The sequence below is a fragment of the Muntiacus reevesi genome, chromosome 5 (assembly GCF_963930625.1).
Source record: "Muntiacus reevesi chromosome 5, mMunRee1.1, whole genome shotgun sequence".
In the NCBI taxonomy this organism is placed as follows: domain Eukaryota; kingdom Metazoa; phylum Chordata; class Mammalia; order Artiodactyla; family Cervidae; genus Muntiacus; species Muntiacus reevesi.
The window spans coordinates 93,440,761-93,459,915 of NC_089253.1; the positions used below are offsets into that span (position 1 = coordinate 93,440,761).

Below are 19,155 nucleotides of genomic sequence, written 5' to 3' on the forward strand. Positions count from 1 at the left end.
TATGGGGGCTATGGATGTATGAGGGGCCTGAGGAGGGACAGCCACAGACTGACAGTTCATCCTCTCAGGGGGCATTTCCAGAAATGTGGGGTATTTTTCTTGACTGGGTGATGCACTCACATAATCCAGAATTCAAAGTATGAAACAGTATGAGAAGGTTCAGGTGAGGTCTCCTCACCCCTGTGCTCGGCTCCTCACCTGCATCACAGGTGATTTCCTCTCTGGGGTCTTGTGGGTCTGTCTGTGTCTTCTGATAACACACGAGCAAATGTGCATGCCCGTGGTCCTGTTTTTGCCCCTGTCTAGTCATTCTAGATGTTTATTTTTCCCGTTAACTGTTTATCTTGAAGGGTGTTTCATATCAGCACTAGGAAGCATGCTCACTCTTTTTACCACTGGGTGGCATTTAGTTGAATTGCTGTTTGTGATTGAACCACCCCCCGCCAAACAGACACTTGGAGCTGTTTTGTAGGAGCAGAGGGTTGAAGGTGCAGTGAACATTTGCTCTTTGGTGAATGTGCACGTGAATCCGTGGGGTAAATTCCTGGAAGTGGGATTGCTGGTCTGGGGGCCCCTCCATGTGCAGTTTTATTTTATTTCCTCCGTTTGCCCTCCATGGAGGTTGTACCAATTTGTTCTCCAGCCAGCCATGTAGCAGAGTGCCTTTTAGGGCATTTAACATCTTATAGCAAGCAGATCCCATGTGTGGAGTGGTCAGATATTAAAAATGCAATTTTCAATAATACAGTTTTATCTTCTAATGAATGCACATTTAGTTCTTATGAAATCACTTAGTGTGCCTCAGAAGGTGGTGAGTCCCCTGTCAGTGGAGGAAATCAAGCAGTAGCAAGAGGCACCATTTGGTGGCCATGTGTTGAGGGCGTGTCTGTGTCCCCCTCAACCCCAGGCCCTGTGGCCCTGTGCTGTTTCTGCTGACACCTTCCCTCCACCTCCCTGAGAACTCTGTCTGAACTCTTCCCAGCGGTTCCTTTCTCAGGACACTCTCCTTCTTCCCACTTCCCCAGTGTGTTATCCAAAATTTTCTTGGGGTTTGGATCCCATTCTCCCATGTGTTACAGGTGTCAGTAGGCTTGTATCTTAGTCACTGCAGGCTTAGGTCCTCTTAGAGGACAGAGCTCTGTCTTGGAGGTTGCTGGCTGCCCAGCACCTAGTCCTGCTGTGTTGTGGGGATCAATGAATGCGAGGCTGAGACTGAAGAAGAGATATTCTTGTCAGAGTGCCCTCCAGGGTCCCTCTGATCATGGGAGCGAGCCATACCTGACTTCACTGCTCAGGGGAAGAGGTGAGTCCAGAGATTCTATTATGTCAGATCAAAAACAGGTGTCTCTTTCATTGCAGTTTTACCAAAGAGAGTTTTTAAGGGTTGATTCTTTTTTGCTCTTGGCTGAACGAACAGAGCAATTCCCCTCTCTCCCTAGAAAACTACTTTTCCTGTTTGTCTGGCTCTTTCCCAAGACGCTTGGCTTATTGGCCAGTTTGACTGAAGGTGCCTTGGTTTCAGCTGTCACAGGAGGTGTTTTCTCCCCCAGAGAACAAGCACATGACCCTCATTGAGAACTGCAGCCTGCAGTACACGCTGAGGCCACACCCACTTCTGGAGCCCGTGTTCCACCTTCTTCCCGAGAACCTTCTGGTGTCCGGTCTGCAGCAGATACCTGGTCTCCTTCCAGCTCACGGAGAATCAGGTGAGGACTCTTCTGTTTCTGGTCACTTGATGAGTCTCTGTTAGATCAGATCTTGTAGGAACTGGGCTGCATGGGGTGAGCGCTGGCTGGGTCCCTCCGGCTAACAGCCCAGTGGTAGTGGGGGAGAAGAAGGGGGAAGTGGGGAGGAGGAGGAGGGTGGCTGTGTCTCTCACTGGCGTTCCCTTCCTGAACATACCTTGCATCCCTTGGGTCCTCTCTGCCTTCTCTCCTCTGGAAATGGTCTCATGAGGCAGATAGCTCATGTCTTTACGACCATGACCAGGAAAACCATGGTTGCTGGATCCCACCCGTGCTGGACCACCATATGAGTGGCTTGGTTATTGTAACTTCTTAATTGTGGTAAAACAGGTATAACGTAAAACTTATTATTTTAGCCAGTTTTGAGTGTGCAGCTCAGTGGCATTAAATCCACTCACACTGTTGTGCAGCCATCCCTCCATCCATCTCCAGAGCCTTTTCATCTTCCCCAACTTAAACTCTGTCCCATTAAATACCAATTCCCCATCTCTCTGCCCCCTCTGCCCCCCACTTCCAGCCTCTACCCCCCACCATTCCACTGTCTGTCCCTATGAACTGACTCCTTTAGAGACCTCACAGAAGTGGAATCCTGCACTTCCGTCAGTCCTTCCATGACTGGTTTATTTCACTTGGCATAATGTCCTCAAGGTTCATCTGTGTTGTTGCATGTGTCAAAATTTCCTTTCTTATTAAGGCTGAATAGTATCCCATTGTATGGAAGGACCACCTTTTGTTTATCCATTTACCTGTCCACTGACAATGGGCTGGTCCACCTTTCGACTTGCGAGTGAAGCTGCTTGATTACTTTGGAAGTGAAATCCATGGGACAGGCTCAGGGCTGTGACTTGGTGTGATTTAGGAGTTGATTCTCCTGGTTGATAAAGGTCAGCCCTTCACAACCATGAATCCCTCTGGGTGGGGGCTGATCTGCATTTAGGTTCTACTGATGGGCCGCACCTCCTTGGCCTCCTGCTCCTTCTGGGCACTTCTGGGGGCTTTTTTCTGGCCGTCTGGAAGAATCTAGGAGAAGGGACTGCACCAGCCTTTCCCACCTGGTGCCGCTGGAACCTCTGTTGTTGGGGAGCTGGCTCCCTGCTCCATCCAGGAGAGGCAGGATGTGACTTTGGGTGTGAGCAGTGGGGAGGAAAGGTGGGAGGTGCCGAGTGTTTGGCTCAGAACAGAAACACCCAGGACCCAAAGAGGAGGCTCAGCTCCAGGAAGGAGTGTGTGTCTCAGCAATGATGTGTGTGCACGTGGCCTGGGTGCTGGGGTCTAGGCTGGGCTGCAGACCTTGTCATCTGAGGTCACGAACTCCTGGGATGGGTGTATGGCGGTTGTCACCATCCTGAGCTCATTGTTTCTCCAATATCTCAGAGACCAGATGATGATATATCAGAAATGACCAATTAACCATGAACAGGAGCATGTTCTTGTGTATGTGTGTGTGTGTGTGTGTGTGTGTGTGTGTGTGTGTGTGTGTGTTCCGGGTTTGGATCTGTCCTGGGTCACTGAGCCCTAACCCCCGTCCCTGCAGCACCCCCTCTAAGCAGCCATGTTGCCCCCTGTGAGTCACCCGTGTTTAGCCCAGAGGGAGGAGTAGTAAGAGTTACAGGCTGGAGAGATCACCTCCTGGTTGTGCTGCAGGACTGAGTGATGGAGAATGAGACACCTACATCCGGCTCTAAGCCCCGCCCCGCCCCGCCCCGCCCCGCCCACTGGTCTGGGAGGCAAGGCGCTGGCACCCACCCCCATCCCCCCCCACCGCGGACAGCGCAGGTATTAGGCACCCAGGTGGGCACCTGCAGGAAGTAGGAAGTCAGCGGATGAGTCTTTCTGACCTGGGATTCTGGGTGTTTAGCAGAATGTTCTTGGGGCCTGATGTGCATCTGTCACCAGCGGGGGTCAGTAGAACTACAGCTAAAACATGAAGATACCGAAGCGGAGTGTGGACCGGCTTTTGTGTCCCTCCTAGGAGGCGCAGGAGCAGCTCAGGGGCCTAGACAGACCCCGTGTTTGTTCTCAGCATCTCAGGTCGGGCTGGAGGGGTAAAGGGCTGCGTCATGGAGAGGAGTTCTGGATTCAAGGAGCTTGAGTTCAGCTCCTGACCCTGAATTCGCGTTTTTGGACGAGCTGAACCCCCTTGGCCTCCGGTTTGCCTCTGATGTGGAGTGGTGGGCGCTGGGGCCTTTGACGGATGCAGGTGGTGCCTGTAAAATGGCAAAAATGAAGAACAATTCATGTTGTTGTTTAGAAACAAATGACCAGAATGCGCTCTAGCAGGTGGGCGGGAGCTGCCTTCAGTGGCCAGGAGCTGTGCTCACTCCTCTGAGGAAGAGGGGACCAGGGCAGCATCCTCTCCAGTCCCCAGACCACCTGGGAGCAGAGACCCTCTTGCTCAGCCCCTAGCTGCAGCCTCCCAGGCACCCAGCCCGCATTCTGACAGTGGTTATTGTTTCTGTTACAAATTCTGCACAGGATCTCATGGGCTTTTGTGACTCACTCTTGAAAGAGCTGTTTTGCTGGATAGTGTTTTATGGCCCTGAGGGGCCCAGGCAGGGGCTGGTGCTGGCCTCAGTGGTGGGAATCACTTGTCTAACTTGCCGAGGGCTTGGTTTTATTTTGATGTCGTGATGGGACTTGGTTATCTGTTCATTTGTAAAATACCGCAATGTGGGAGAAGTGAGTTGCTTTCACTCTGTTTTTTTTCAAATTTTTAATTGGAGGTTAATTGCTTTACAATGTTGTATTAGTTTCTGCCATACAACACTGTAAGTCAGCCATAAGTGTATACATGTCCCCTCCCTCTTGAACCTCCCTCCGACTCCATCCCACCCCTCTATGTCGTCACAGAGCACCGGACTGGGCTCCCTGTGTTATATAGCAGCTTCCTGCTAGCTATTTATTTTGTGCCTGGTAGTGGATATATGTCAGTGCTAGGAGTGGGTTGTTTTCAGCTGAAATGTGGATGGAGGTTACTGTAGGTTCACATGTGGTTTTCATAAGTGTGGTAGCTGCAGCAGGTTTGGCTGGCAGGGGTGGGGAGGGGGTGCCCCAGAGCACTCTGCTGGGCCGTCAGTGCAGGGGTTCACCGCTGCCCACTGCCCTGCTGGGCCCTTGTGCTGTCAGTCATCTCTCCTCTCCTGCTTGGCCCGGCTCACCGCCCTCTGCTCCCCGGGAACCCATCCTCCCTCCCTCCTGTTTCTCGAGCATCGGCACGCCAACTCTGTGCTGGTGTGGGGCTGTCCCCGGGCTGGCCCGCCAGCTCACTGACTCCAGCCCCGCTTTCTCATCTATTGAACCGAGCTGGGCAGAGCTTTCCCGAGAATTGACCTGCAGACTTGCCACGTGGTGGTGGCCCCTCTTGACTGTGTGTCCTTGGGCCGGCCCTCCACCTGCTGAGGTGCCTCCCCAGCCCCAAACTACTGATGCTGCACTTTCACAAACAACATATGGGTCCTGGGAGGAGCCCTGTGCCCCAAGCCTGAGCACCTTGTGTACTGATGGGGTTCTCCCACCAGGCTTCCGGGTCGAGCTGACTGTCCACCCTCCGGAATCGGGCTATGTGTCTTCTAAGTTCCTGGATAGTGACTTCGATCCTCTGCGGTGAGGGAGTGGCCAGGAACAGGGCGGTGCTCCCTGAGGCTGCTGTGGGTCAGGGACCAGTGCGCTACAGCTTCGATTCTGGTCCTTTGCTGAGGACAGTTAAAATGACAGAGTTAATCTTTATCCAATAAATTCATAAAACTAAAAGTTTTCCCTTCCAACCTCACTCCCCAGAGATAACTACTGCTAGTAGGTTAGTGTATACCTTTTATATAGTAATTAATTTACTGAATACTCAACGTGTATTTGTAGAATAGATCCTGTGGGCGGCAGGCCCCGTGCTGGGGCTGAGGTTGCACCCCTGCGCTCCAAGTACAGAGTTAGTGCATGCTTCCTGGGTGAGGGCTGGCCTCAAGTCCAACCGCGGTCTTCACAGGCCATAGAAGGTGTTTTAGAGCAAACCTGGGGCTTCCTAGGTAGCCCAGTGGTAAAGAACCTGCCTGCCAATTAGGAGACTTGGGAGATGCAAGTTTGATCCCTGGGTTGGGAAGATCCTCTGGAAGAGGAAATGGCAAACCCACTCCAGTATTCTTGCCTGGGAAATCCCATGGACAGAGGAGCCTGGAAGGCTACAATCCATGGGGTTGCAAACAGTCTGACATGCTGAGCATTCTTGCCATCTAGAGCAAACATAGACCAGCTCAAGTTCATTTACGTTCCTGTCTAAATTGTTCCTAAATTTCATTTTCATTTTGTTGCTGTTGCTGCCATGTTTTCTCTGTCTTGGGAGTTGTGTTCTGGTGAATGAAACACCCTCGGCAGGGGAGCTATGTCCCTGGGAGCCTGAGGTCCTCTGGTGGGGGTGTGTTACCAAGCGCTTCCTTGAAGGATGTCTCTAGGGAGGGATTCTCACCATCTAGTTTTCTCTGTGCTGTGTTCGGGGGGAGTCCCAGGAGAAAAGGCAACGTTGAGAAGTAGGAGCAGGGCTGCCCCTTGTGTCTGTGCTGGCTGCTGGTGCTGGTTGAAGGAGGGAACGACAGTGTCAGGCGGCGAAGCTGTGCCCGTGGGTGGTGCTGGCACGCTGGGGGAGTGCCCCGAGGCTGTGGTGGTAAGCAGGCTCCACTCTGGCCCCACGTGACCACTCCGAGCCTCTGCTGTGGCCGGTCTCGTCTGTAAAATGGGGACATTGTGAGGACCTGCCCAGAGAGATGTGTTTGGGTAGCAAGTGAATTGGGTCAGTGAAGCCCTGCCCTGGGCACACGGGGTGTGCCTGGCAAGTGTGAATGGCTGCTCTTTGGTCTGGAACATTCTGTCTTGAGTTGGGATGGCTCCTTTGTCATGGTCCCCCTGTGGCTACTTTAGGGCATCTGGGAGGTCTGAGCTGTCTCCTGTCAGAGGGCCCCTCAAAGCTATTCTTTCTTTGGTCGTGGCTTCTGGAAGTTCGCAGAACAGGTCTCTGGCTAAGCTAGGCTCAGAACTGGGCCTCTTGCATTGGGAAAGGCAATGGGTCAGCTCTGGGTTTCCTTCTGTTTCCATTGCACCTGAAGATGGCGGGGAGGGGAGTGCTGGCTGGTGGCTGTTCTCACTGTCCCAGTGCTTGTTGACCAGGGAGTGACCTCTGGCTTGGGGGCTGCACAGACCCTTTGCGGGAGCAGCCCTCAGGGAAGGGCACTTGTTCCCCGTTCATGCTTCCATGGAAACAAGACTTGGCGTTGGGGGACATGAGCTGGTAACATGCTGGGGTGTATCTTTGGGGTTGGGTGATTTTGCTGCTCAGTGTGGATAGGGTGAGGGTGCTAGTTGTAGTCTGTATGTCCTTCCATGGATTCAGTGGGAGCCCCCAGGATGCTCTCTGCCCCAGAGGTTGAGGTGTGTCCGGGGATTCTGGCTCCCTGGACTGAGTGATGGAAGCCCAGGTGGGAGGCAAGATAATATGGTCTTGATGGCGTCAAGGCCGAGAGTGTGGGGCAGCTCCGAGTGTGGGGTGGGAGGCAGGTGGGGAGTCTCACAGGAGCACAGGGAGCTTGGGGGTCACTGCCATCTCCCTCTGGGGTGGGGGTCGTGGCCACCTTACCTGGAGCCCTCCCCCCTCCTGTGACTGCCCATGGAGCCCTGGGCCACTTGACTCTGAACACCTCTTTTGGCCAAGAGTTTAATTGTGATCAAGAGCCAAGGGGTTGTTTGGTAACCAGCAAATGAGCCATCTGGGCTCTAAAGCAGCAAGCATGTGCCAGTGACAGGGTCCTGTGGATCAAGGTCAAGGAAGAAGACAGCGGTTGTGTGTTAAAAACGCTGAAATCACTGGAGGGGAATGTGTCCTGCCCTATGATGTAGACACATGAATTAACTTGCAGAATGTGAATATTATGCATCTGCAAAAATAAGGGGGTGACAGGCATCCTTTATGTGTCCTTCCCTTCCCTCTGCTCCCTCACCTCCTGCTGCTCTGGGTCCTGCCAGCATCACCCCCTCCCTTCCTTCAGCTCCCAGAGGGGCCCGCTGCCTGGCGATTTTCTGCTGTGTTCCCTGAAATCCTGCATGGATGATTCATGTGCTTCCTATGGGTGGAGGAACCTTGAGTTCCTGCCTATTGCTGGGAGAGGGGTCCCTTTTTCGTGCCCACCTCCCCGCTGGGCCACCCCTCTCTCCTGTCTCTGACCTAGGCTCCCAGCTCAGGATGTGCTTCGGACACTTGCTTGACCATTTTATGAAAGGTTGCACTTTGTGTATTTCTGCACTTAAAAAAAATCATGGTAAAATACACATGTCATAAAATGTGCTTTTCTAACTATTTTTCATCACGTGGTTCAGGAGCATTAAGCACATTCACATTGTTGAGCAACCCCACATCTCCAGAACGCTCTCATCTTGCAGAACTAGACCCTACAGACACACTAACTCCCCACCCTTGCCCCAGCCCCTGGCAGCCCCCTTTCTACATTCTGTCTTGGAATTTAATGACTTTCAGCACCTCACATAAATGAAATTATCTAGAACTTGTCTTTTTTGTGACTGGCTCATCTCAGCAAAATGTCATCAAAGTTCATCCATGTTGTAACATGCGTCAGAATCTCCTTCTTCTTTTAAAGTGAAAGTGAAAGTGTGAGTAGCTCAGTGTCCGACTCTCTGGAACCCTGTGGTCTGTGGCCCGCCAGACTCCTCTGTCCATGGGATTCTCCAGGCAAGAATACTGGCGTGGGCTGTCATTCCCTTCTCTGGGGGATCTTCCCACCCCAGGGGTTGAACTTGGGTGTCCTGCATTGCAGGTGAGTTCTTTACCTTCTGAGCCACCAAGGAAGAGTGATGCTGTGTTGTGTGGATGGACCACGGTTTGTTTGTCTTTCTTTCACTTCTTGATGGGCATTGAGTTGTTTCCACCTTTTGTCTACTGTGAAAAAAGATATCTGTACTTTTAAATTGGGTCTGATTCATCAACTGACCTGCTTTAAACACTTAACAATATGATGAAAGGAATACATAAACTTTTCCATAAGTATCAAACCTTAGTGTGTATTTGTGATGGGAAAGGTGTAGAAAACCATAAAGAGGGGAATAAAGTGATGTGATTACACTCTACAGACATACATGTATGTATACATGTATACATCAAAAAGCACAAATGATAAATGCTGGAGAAGATATGGAGAAAAGGGAGCCCTCTTACACTGTTGATGAGAATGTAAATTAATGCAGCCACTGTGGAAAACAGTGTGGAGGTTCCTCAGAAAACTAAAAATAAGAGTTGCTACATGATCCAGTAATCCTACTTCTGGGCATATATCTGGAAAAAATGAAAACTCTAGCTGGAAAGGATACATCACCCCAGTGTTCACTGCAGCACTATTTACAATAGCCAAGACATGGAAGTAACCTAAATGTCCATCAACAGATGAATGGATAAAGAAGATTTGGTATAAAAATACAATGGGATATTATTCAGCCATAAAAGGGTGAAATAATGCCATTTGCAGCAACGTGGGTGGACCTAGAGATGATCACACTAAGTGAAGTAGATCAGACAGAGACTGATGTCATATGACTTTTCTTATATTCGAAATCTAAGAAAATGATACAAATGAACTTATTTACAAAATAGAAATAGACTCACAGACATAGAAAACAGACTTATGGTTAGCAGAGGGGAAAGCTGGGGGAGGGATAAATTGGGATTAACAAATACACTACTATATATAAAATATATAAAATAAATAAATAAACAACAAGGACCTACTATGCAGCCTAGGAAAACTATTCAGTATCTTGTGATAATGTATAATGGAAAAGAATCTGAAAAAGAATATATATGTCTGAATCACTTTGCTGTGATTCAGATATATGTGTTGATTCACAGTGAATTACTCTGGAAACACTGAAAATCAATTATACTTCAGTTAAAAAAAAACAAGAAGAGAGATATATGTGTATATATCCAAGAAAAAAAATATATGTGTATACATGCAAATGCATCAGTTTAGTTCAGTTGCTCAGTGGTGTCTGACTTCTTGTGACCCCATGGATTATAGCATGCTAGGCTTCCCTGTTCATCACCAACTCCCAGAGCTTGCATATTCATAGAGTCGGTGATACCATACAACCATCTCATCCTCTGTCGTCCCCTTCTATCGCTGATGCTATACAACCATCTCATCCTCTGCCGTCCCCTTCTCCTTCTGTCTTCAATCTTTCCCAGCATCAAGGTCTTTTCCAATGAGTCAGTTCATCACATTGGGTGGTCAAAGTAGTGTAGCTTCAGCTTCAGCATCTGTCCTTCCAGTGAATATTCTGGACTGATTTCCTGGTTTGATCTCCTTGCAGTCCAAAAGACTCTCATGAGTCTTCTCCAGTACCGTAGTTCAAATGCATCAATTCTTTGACACTCAGCTTTCTTTATGGTCCAACTCTCATATCCATAGTACTGAAAAAACCATAGCTTTTGGGCTTTTGTTGGCAAAATAATGTCTCAAATGCATATATTTTAAGTAATCTTGTCATCAAATGGACTAATAATATGCAGTTTTATATGTTGTTATATGTTGTTCTTTTCACCTACAATGTCATATTATTTTTTGATTATTAAATATTCTTTTTTGTTTGTTTTTATTTCCTTCTTTCTTTTTTTTGTTTTTTGATTTCCTTTTAAATAATCTCTGACAATATGATTTTTTTTCTCATTTTATATGGATGAGCAAGAGATTATTTAACATTCTCATATTCTTGAACATCTGGTGGTTTCTTACTTTTGTCTGTTATAAATAATGTTCTAATGAGTATTCTTGCAAATAAAGCTTTGCTTCCATCTTTGATTATTTAGAGTCGGACACGACTGAGTGAACTCTTAACTCTTGATTATTTTGCTAAATAGATTCAAAAGTGGCATTGCTGGGGCAGACGGTGGATACGGATTTCTTTTTCAAACGTTAAGCTTTTTGTTTTGTGTTGAGATATAGCCAATTAACCATGCTGTGGTAGTTTCAGCGAACAGGAAGGGACTCAGCCACATGTGTACATGTATCCATTCTCCCCGACACCGCCTCCCATTCAGGGTGCCACATGACATTGAGCAGAGTTCCCTGTGCTCTGCCGTAGGTCCTTGTTGGTTATGGATATGTATATTTTTAAGGCTCTTGATACACTCTAAGTTACAGAGACAACTGCCTCTCAGCTGCAGTGACTGATAACTTTCCAGTAAGATAGTGTTCTTTCCTGCATGGTTTCATCAGCACTGCGGCTCACATTGATTGTTTTTTTTTTTTTAATTTTGGGACTGGCTTTAAAAAAATCTAAGACCACAGATCGCCAGTCCAGGTTGGATGCATGAGACAAGTGCTCGGGGCTGGTGCATTGGGATGACCCAGAGGGATGGGATGGGGAGGGAAGTGGGAGGGGGGTTCAGGATGGGGAACACATGTAAATCCATGGCTGATTCATGTCAATGTATGGCAAAAACCACTACAATATTGTAAAGTAATTAGCCTCCAACTAATAAAAATAATTGGGGGAAAAAAAAAGAAAAAAATGATCCTAGAAATAAAAAAAATAAAAAAAATAAAATATCTAAGACCTTGTACCTCAATATTTAAATAATCATAAAAGTTTAGGAAGAGACAGAGAAGACCAAAACCAGAGAGATGACACAGATGGGGATGTAAAGCGGCAGACGCCCCCTGGGGGTGTGTTTGTAGAGGCAGCTGGCTTTGCCTTCTTCCTGCTGTGGTGGTCTTTGTTCTAGGGCCCGTGGAGAAGCCTCTCCAAATAAGTGTGATGCTCCCCTCTCGAGGCCGGGTTCCCACTTACCTGCTCAGCGTGGACGCTGGGCTGGCTGCCAGGGGCCGCCCTCCCTTTCTGTCCTCACCCTCATGGAGCTCACGGTCTGGGTGCTTCTCCATAGGGATGGGACTTCCCTCTCATCTTCCCAGCCCACCTTTGTTTCTGCTTGTGTGTGCCATGCTCACACGTTTGCCTGAGTGTTTCCACGTGGTTCAGGGTGTCGTTTCTGTCGTTGACTTGCTCAGTTGTTTCTGACACTTGGGACCCCATGGACCGTAGCCTGCCAGGCTCCTCTGTCCATGGGAAGAATATTGGAGCGGGTTGCCATTTCCTCCTCCGAGGGGATCTTTCCCACCCAGGGATCGAACCTGCGTCTCTTGCATCTCCTGCATTGCAGGTGGATTCTTTATTGCTGAGCCATTGGGGAAGCCCATCGTTCAGGGTTAACATAAGGAAATGAGAAATGACACAGTTGGCCATGTTCTCGCTGGACAGGAAGCCGTGGGGAAGGGAACAGATGTCACCCTGCCTCTGGCAGCCTGTGTGCCCTGGATAGCTGAGTTAGGAAATTTGTTTCTGGAAGACGTTTGGGGAGGAATTTGGACCAAATGAAATTTGCACTCATTTGATCTGTTTAGCATCTGGGCTTGGGCTGACGGGGCCTCTGGCTCTGAGTCCTGTCTGAGCGATGCCCACACCTTCTCGGTACTCAGCCCTTCGCCTGGACCCCCGTGGGCGAGAGGGCACTTCGATGGTTGTGTTTCCACGGGTCATCCATCTGAGCCTCTCGTGTCCAGGAGATGCCCTCCGGAAGCCCCGCCTGCAGAAGTCTCTGACGTGCTACCTGGATGATGTGTTCTTCACGCTGTATCCCTCGTTGGAGAAGTTCGAGGAGGAGCTTCTGGAACTTGTGATCAGTGATCGCTTCCGGGAGGTACAGTCCAGGGTTGGGGAGTTTAGTCTGAACGGTGGGGAGGGAACAGCAGGCAGACTGGGAGATGCTGGCCTCCTGAGCCCCTGATGTGGGTGGTCACAGGGATGCCCCTGTTTCTGTCTTCTTGTCTCTTTGTGCCCAAAGAGGGGCACTGGCTCCTTGTATTAACTTTACTGCTGAGAGAGTGCTGTTAACCTGATACATTAATTAACCTTCACTTTGACATATCTTACGGGCTTTCCTCGTGGTGCATTGGTAAAGAATTAGCCTGCCCACGCAGGAGATGTGAGTTTGATCCCTGGGTCAGGAAGATCCCCTGGAGTAGGAAATGGCAACCCACTCTAATATTCTTGCCTGGGAAATCCCATGGACAGAGGAGCCTGGTGGGCTACAGTCCATAGAGTCACAGAGTCGGACACAATTGAGTGACTGACACATACACACACGTTAATGTATCTTATGTGTGTGTGTGTTGCTCAGTCCTATACAACTGTATGCGACCCCATGGACTATAACCCGCCAGACTCCTCTTCCCATGGGATTCTCCAGGCCAGAATATTGGAGTGAATTGTCATGCCCTCCGCCAGGGGATCTTCCCAACTCAGGGACTGAACCCGAGTCTCCTGCATTGCAGGTGGACTCTACTGTCTGAGCCAGCAGGGAAGACCTAATGTATCTTAATCACTCCTCATTTAAAAGTAAATTAAATCACCAAATGAGCTGAGGGAAACCTATAAAATAGTCTACATTTACAAGGGACATTTTCAGAGTATATGAGGGTATTTCCAAGGAGATGACTATAAATTTCAACCACTTTGGCTCACTGAAGTGGTTTTCTGGGAGGGGCACTCCCCCAGGCACTGCCCAGGTCTGCCTGCCTGCATGACACCTTGTCCCCACATGGGCCCATGAGCACATGGCCCACTTTCCCATGTATTCCTTATCCGGATCCTTGCACAATCCCTCTCAGGCTTCAGTCTCACAGCTGCGGGCAGCACCCCCATCCCCCTGCCCAGCAAGCTCTCTGGAGCATCACTCTGCTTTGCTTCTCTGGGTGCTTGGCCGTGGAGAGGACCTGGTGCACTTGCCTGTTAACTGAGGGACTGTCAGTCCCTGTCTGGAGTATTTGCACCAGGAGGACAGGGGCTTGGTTCAAGTCAACACTGCACAGCACTGCACCTGATGTACCCCAAATGGTTGGCATGTTGTTTGGTCTCTAGGTTGTGTCTGACTCTGCGACCCCATGGACTGCAGCTTGCTAGGCTCCCTTGTCCTTCAGCGTCTCCCGGAGTTTGCTCAGATTCATGTCCAGTGAGTTGTTATTTGTGAGAATGAATGGTTCAGTCACCTGGCGCCCATCCTGAAGTTAGTAAATTATGAAGCTTGCAAATGATTAATTGCACACACACACAAATATGTGTTTATGCGTGAATAAGGTGGAATTTTTTAAAAGATGGACTCTTTTTTTTCTGCTCTCTACCCACTCTACTCCAATATTTTGGCCACCTGATGTGACTCATTGGAAAAGACTCATTGGAAAAGACCCTGATGCTGGGAAAGATTGAAGGCAGGAGAAGAAGGGGGTGACAGAGGGTAAGGTGGTTGGATGGCATCACCGACTCAATGGACATGAGTTTAAGCAAACGCCGGGAGATGGTGAAGGGCAGAGAAGTCTGGCATGCTGTAGTGCATGGGGTCACAAAGATTCAGACATGACTTAGCGACTGAACAACAACCCATTCTTGAAAATGTCACTCCGTGTAACATAGTCCCAGAAGAAACAGAAATGCAAAGCAGAGAACTGAAACAACAGCAAGCATTTTCTTGGTGTAGTTCTGCTGTTTTCCTGTTGCTCAGAGTAGATTGTCTATATGACTACTGAGATGTTTAAGGGTATCATTGTTGAATTTTATATGTTCCCATAAAGATCACTTTATTACATATTTTTACTCTCTTTGTATTTTTGTTCCCATTCAGTCGGTAGATACTGTTTCTGCCCCCGTTTTATTCTCATTACTCAAATACTAATGGGCTGCATTTAGGTCAGTTCAGCATGATTAATGAGCAATGAAGAAAACTCAAAAATTCAGGGATCATTTTGCACCAATCACATAATTTAATAAACAATAATAGCCTGGAGGAATATCCTTGCCCATTTGTTAGCATGCCTGTACATTTTTTGTTAAGATGAAGCACTTTAATATCCAGAGATCACTTTGGGGCAGATTCCATTTTTATTGGATTATGATTACTGCTACCGAGTCCACCCCAAGTCTCAGGTGTCTGAGTCGGGGGAGGGCAGAGGTGTTGACACTCTCTGTGTTCAGCCTCTAGGCACCTCCGCCATTGTGTCATTGCCTGCTCTTGACTCTGGGGGCCCCTACACCCCAGAGCCTCAGATTCTGTTGGAGGAGCCGGGTCTCCTTGTTGCTAGTTTGCTGCATCTTGAGAATCATAGCTCAGCCTTGGAAAGTGAGAGTTAGCTGATTTGGGAATCTAGGGGGCAATTCCTCTACAAGGTGATGCTATTTGAGGAACCCCCAAAGTACCAAGAAAGTGCCCTAAGGCCAACCCACCCTGATTGGATGGGACTTTACTAAGCTCCTTGGGCAGGCTTCCCTGGTGGCTCAGATGGTAAAGAATCCACCTGCAGTGCAGGTGACCCAGGTTTGATCCCTGGGTTGGGAAGATCCCCCTGGAGAAAGGAATGGCAACCCACTCCAGTATTCTTGCCTGGGAAATTCCATGGACAGAGGAGCCTGTCTGGCTACAGTCCATGGGATTGCAAAGAGTTGGACATGACTGAGCGGCTAACACTTTATCATATTTTCACTAAGCTCCATCTGGTCTGGAATGTCTGACACTTCTAGTTTTGTCTCCCTGTCGGCCTCTCTGCTGGGGGCTTTTCTGGCGAGCTCCCGCCCCTGCTCTGCGCCGGCCTCACTCTGTGCTCCTCCTAGGCGGGCAGCCCGCTGGACGTTGGCACCCTGGAGATCCTGGAGCGGCGCCTGTGCGTGGGCGTGCACAATGGGTTAGGCTTCGTGCAGCGGCCGCAGGTCCTCGTGCTGGTGCCCGAGCTGGAGGTGGCCTTGACACGCTCTGCCAGCTTTAGCCGGAAGGTTGGCTCCTCTTCCAAGGCCAGGTATCTCCCCCTGGGGCCCTGGGTTTGGCCCCCCGTGGAGTTGGGCATCGGGGGTGGGCACCCGACCAGGGATCAGAGTGAAAGGCTGTCGCTCTTTCATGTGAGGGATGCACTTTCCCAGCTGGGTTCTTCCCTGGTGCTTCTGTTTCCTCCTGCTCCATCATCTGGTCCACAGCAGACCTCAGCATCCTGCTGTTGGAAAGATCCTGTTTTTGTGCCCTGATGGTTTTGGGGTTAATGTTACAGATGCTTCCAGCTGTGGAGCCCCCACACGCTTCCCCCCAAAAGTGTCCTGTGACCCTCACGTGACGGGGAACTGGAGGGCAGGAACTTCTGCCACTAGGTTCAGTCCCGGGCTCCTCAGATGACCATCAGAGATGTCCCCCAGTGGTGCCACATGTGAGGCTGGGCAGAAGCTGACCTTGGAGGGGGCGCCTTGCTGGAGACCCTCCATCCTCCCATTCCCAGTGCTGGCAGTCAAGGATTGATTGCGGCATCTAAAAAACACTCTGGTTTAGGATATTCCCTTGGTGGCCAAACGCCCAGAAGAGCATGGGGGCAGTGCTCAGGGGGACTCATGCAGCAGCAGCACCAGGGGCCCCAGGGCCTCAGCTGATGAGGGGTGCTGGGTGCCGGGCAGTGGGAGCCACTGCCTGACTCAACCCTTCTCTATATTCTTGGCCCAGCTCTGGAAACCAGGCTCTGGTCCTGAGAAGCCGTCTCCGACTCCCTGAGATGGTCCGTCACCCTGCGTTCGCCATTGTCTTCCAGCTGGAGTACGTGTTTAACAGCCCCTCGGGGGCGGATGGCAACGTAAGAACCACTGGGTTCCCATCCAGCGATGGGCTCCGAGCATGGAGGATAAGCATAGTCACCATTAATATTCTTTTGGTTAAAAGCAGTGTGATGATTATTAACGGTGTGGAGAACAAGCATGGAACGTGACTAGGAATCACTTCTTTCTGGTGATAGCTCTGTTCTGATCATTTCCTTCTTTATGGAAACAGTATGTTCTGCTGGCAGATGGTGTGAATAGTTCAGAAGGCAGCAGGCTTCATGATAGCATTAATTCTAATTATTGAATCAATAATTATTTTGAAAAATGAGGCCATTTTAGTGTATTTTTCAAATGATACGAAGTGTGGTAAAGCTTGAATCTGCACAAGAGATGGATATTTTCTTTGATTGGACCTTGTATGTGCCTGTCTCAGAACCAAGAGCAAGAATTTATAGGCTTCAGTTGGAGAAAAGGTAGCAAAGAGATATTATTTACATCATTGATACAGATTTTTTAGAAAATCCAAACCATGCTATTCTTAAGATTCAGGTTTTTTCTTGAAAAAGCAAATATCATTATTTATTTATTTTCAAAAAATTTTAAAACTTTGATATTGGAATATAGCTGATTAACAGTGTTGTGATAGTTCCAGTTGGACACTGAAGGGACTCAACCACACACATGCATGGATCCATCTCCCCCAAACTCCCCTCCATCCAGGCTGCCATGTAACACTGAGCAAAGTTCCCTGTGCTGACGGTAGGTCCTTGTTGGTTTTCCATTTTAAATATAGCAGTGTGTACATATCCATCCCAAACTCCCTAGCTCTTCCCTCCATTCTTCCCTTCTGGCAACCATAAGTTCATCCTTTAAGTCTGTGATTCTGTTTCTGTTTTGTAATTAAGTTCATTTGTATCATTTCTTTTTAGATTCCACATATAAGGGACGTCATCTGATATTTATCCTTCTCCTTCTCTGTCTAACTTACTTCCCTCCACTATGACAATCTCCAGGTCATAATACTAGTGGTATTATTTCCTTCTTTTCTGGCTGAGTAGTATTCCATTGTATATATGTACCACATCTTCTTTCTCCATTCATCTGTCAATGGACATTTATGCTGCTTTCTTGTCTTGGCTATCGAAAATAGTCCTGCAATGGACACTGGTGTGCATGTGTCCTTTTGGACTAAGTTTTTCTCCGGGTATATGCCCAGGAGTGGGATTGCAGAGTTATATGGTAGTGGTAGCAGTGTTAGTCGCTCAGTTGTGTCCAACTTTTTGCGACCCCATGGACTGCAGCCCACCAGGCTCCTCTGTCCATGGGATTCTCCAGGCAAGAATACTGGAGTGGGTAGCCGTTCCCTTCTTCAGGGTATCTCCCTGACCCAGGGATTGAACTTGGCTCTTCTGCGTTGCAGGCAGATTCTTTACCATCTGAGTCACCAGGGAAACATATGGTAGCTCTACTGAAAAAGAAAAGATCATTTAACAAGCAAATTAAGAATATATAAAGGCCACAAGACGCCTTCTGTGGTGGTCAGTCTGCTTGCATCACTGTGCAGCTGATGGAAAAACAGGGGACAGAGGGTGATCCTGGGGGCCTTTGGAAGGAGAATGGGGTGTCAGCACAGCTGCTATGTTAGTTCCTGGTCCCCTCTGATGTCTGTTCCCCGTCGTGTAGTCAGGTGAGCTGACCCAGAACCAGGTGTTCTGAGTGCAGCCGAACGAGTGATCTCTCTTGTTCTCACAAAGCTGTTGTTTCCAGCTCTGCTTCTCTTTCTTTGTTTCCAGAAGTTTCAGCCAACATGCAACTCTGTGCAGATAAGCATGTCTGCATGGGGTGGGCAGAATTGGCTTAGGGTGGGGCTACAGCAGGAGGGAGGGGCTTCAGGGACTTCCCCACCCTGGAGAGGTGCAGGGTACCCCTGCTGTTTTGGGCGTGGGCTGGAGTCGATGCAGACGGAACCCCTGGAGGAGCAGCAGGCCTGATGCCTCCATGGGGGGCTCCATGCTGCTCGCCACTTATTTACATGTAGATTGTGTCCCCTCGAGAACATTAATTATAATCCACTTGCTATTATAAAGTCCATGTGCTGAAACTGATATGACTTACCCAGCACTTGATTATTATTATTTTTTAACTCTTCATTGAAATGCTCACCGGCTGGCAGGTGGATCCGCCACGCGTTGTTGCTTTGTGGAGCTCTTGGAATGTGGCTTGTAATAGCTCATCAATTCTTTTTGATGTGGAGGTTTATCTTAACACGGAATATTGGATTCCATTTTACTGTCATCAAGTGTACTTTCTTCAGTGTAATCTGGAGAGGAAATGTTCTGGCGTCTGAAATGATTTTCTGCACAAATTACTTGCTGTGTGAAGCAGCGAGTATGGGGTTAGCATTCTGGTGGTGAGCGCTGACTCAGGCATTCCCGTCACGACCAAACTTAGATGTAGCGGAGAAGACAGCCCTGATGCTGCTGGCCTGGGCTCTCATTCCCCCCGGTGTGTCCCAGGAGGGAAGGCAGCCACGGGGGCTCCTGTAAGGTCAGGGCCAGCTTGCTCCTGCTCCTCCTCGCAGTCCATTATGGAGCGTGTTTTCGGGTGCATTCAGCCTGCAAATCCCTTTTTCCATTTTCTTTCATTTTAAAAAGCTCTGTGGACATTCCAAGTGTCAACAAAAGCAGTGTTGTTCAGTTGCTAAGTCGTGTCCGATTCTGTGACCCCCTGGATTGCAGCAGCATGC

General features: G+C 49.0%; 1 protein-coding gene across 1 annotated transcript in view; it reads left to right on the forward strand.

Annotated features, from left to right (window-relative positions):
* NPHP4 (nephrocystin 4) overlaps window positions 1–19,155 on the forward strand; it is a 137,749-nt gene that overhangs the window by 27,075 nt on the left and 91,519 nt on the right. The window contains exons 6-9 of the mRNA XM_065936860.1: window positions 1,551–1,706; window positions 12,353–12,489; window positions 15,450–15,631; window positions 16,318–16,444. Coding sequence (XP_065792932.1) covers window positions 1,551–1,706; window positions 12,353–12,489; window positions 15,450–15,631; window positions 16,318–16,444 — 602 coding nt within the window. The remainder of the gene's footprint in view (window positions 1–1,550; window positions 1,707–12,352; window positions 12,490–15,449; window positions 15,632–16,317; window positions 16,445–19,155) is intronic.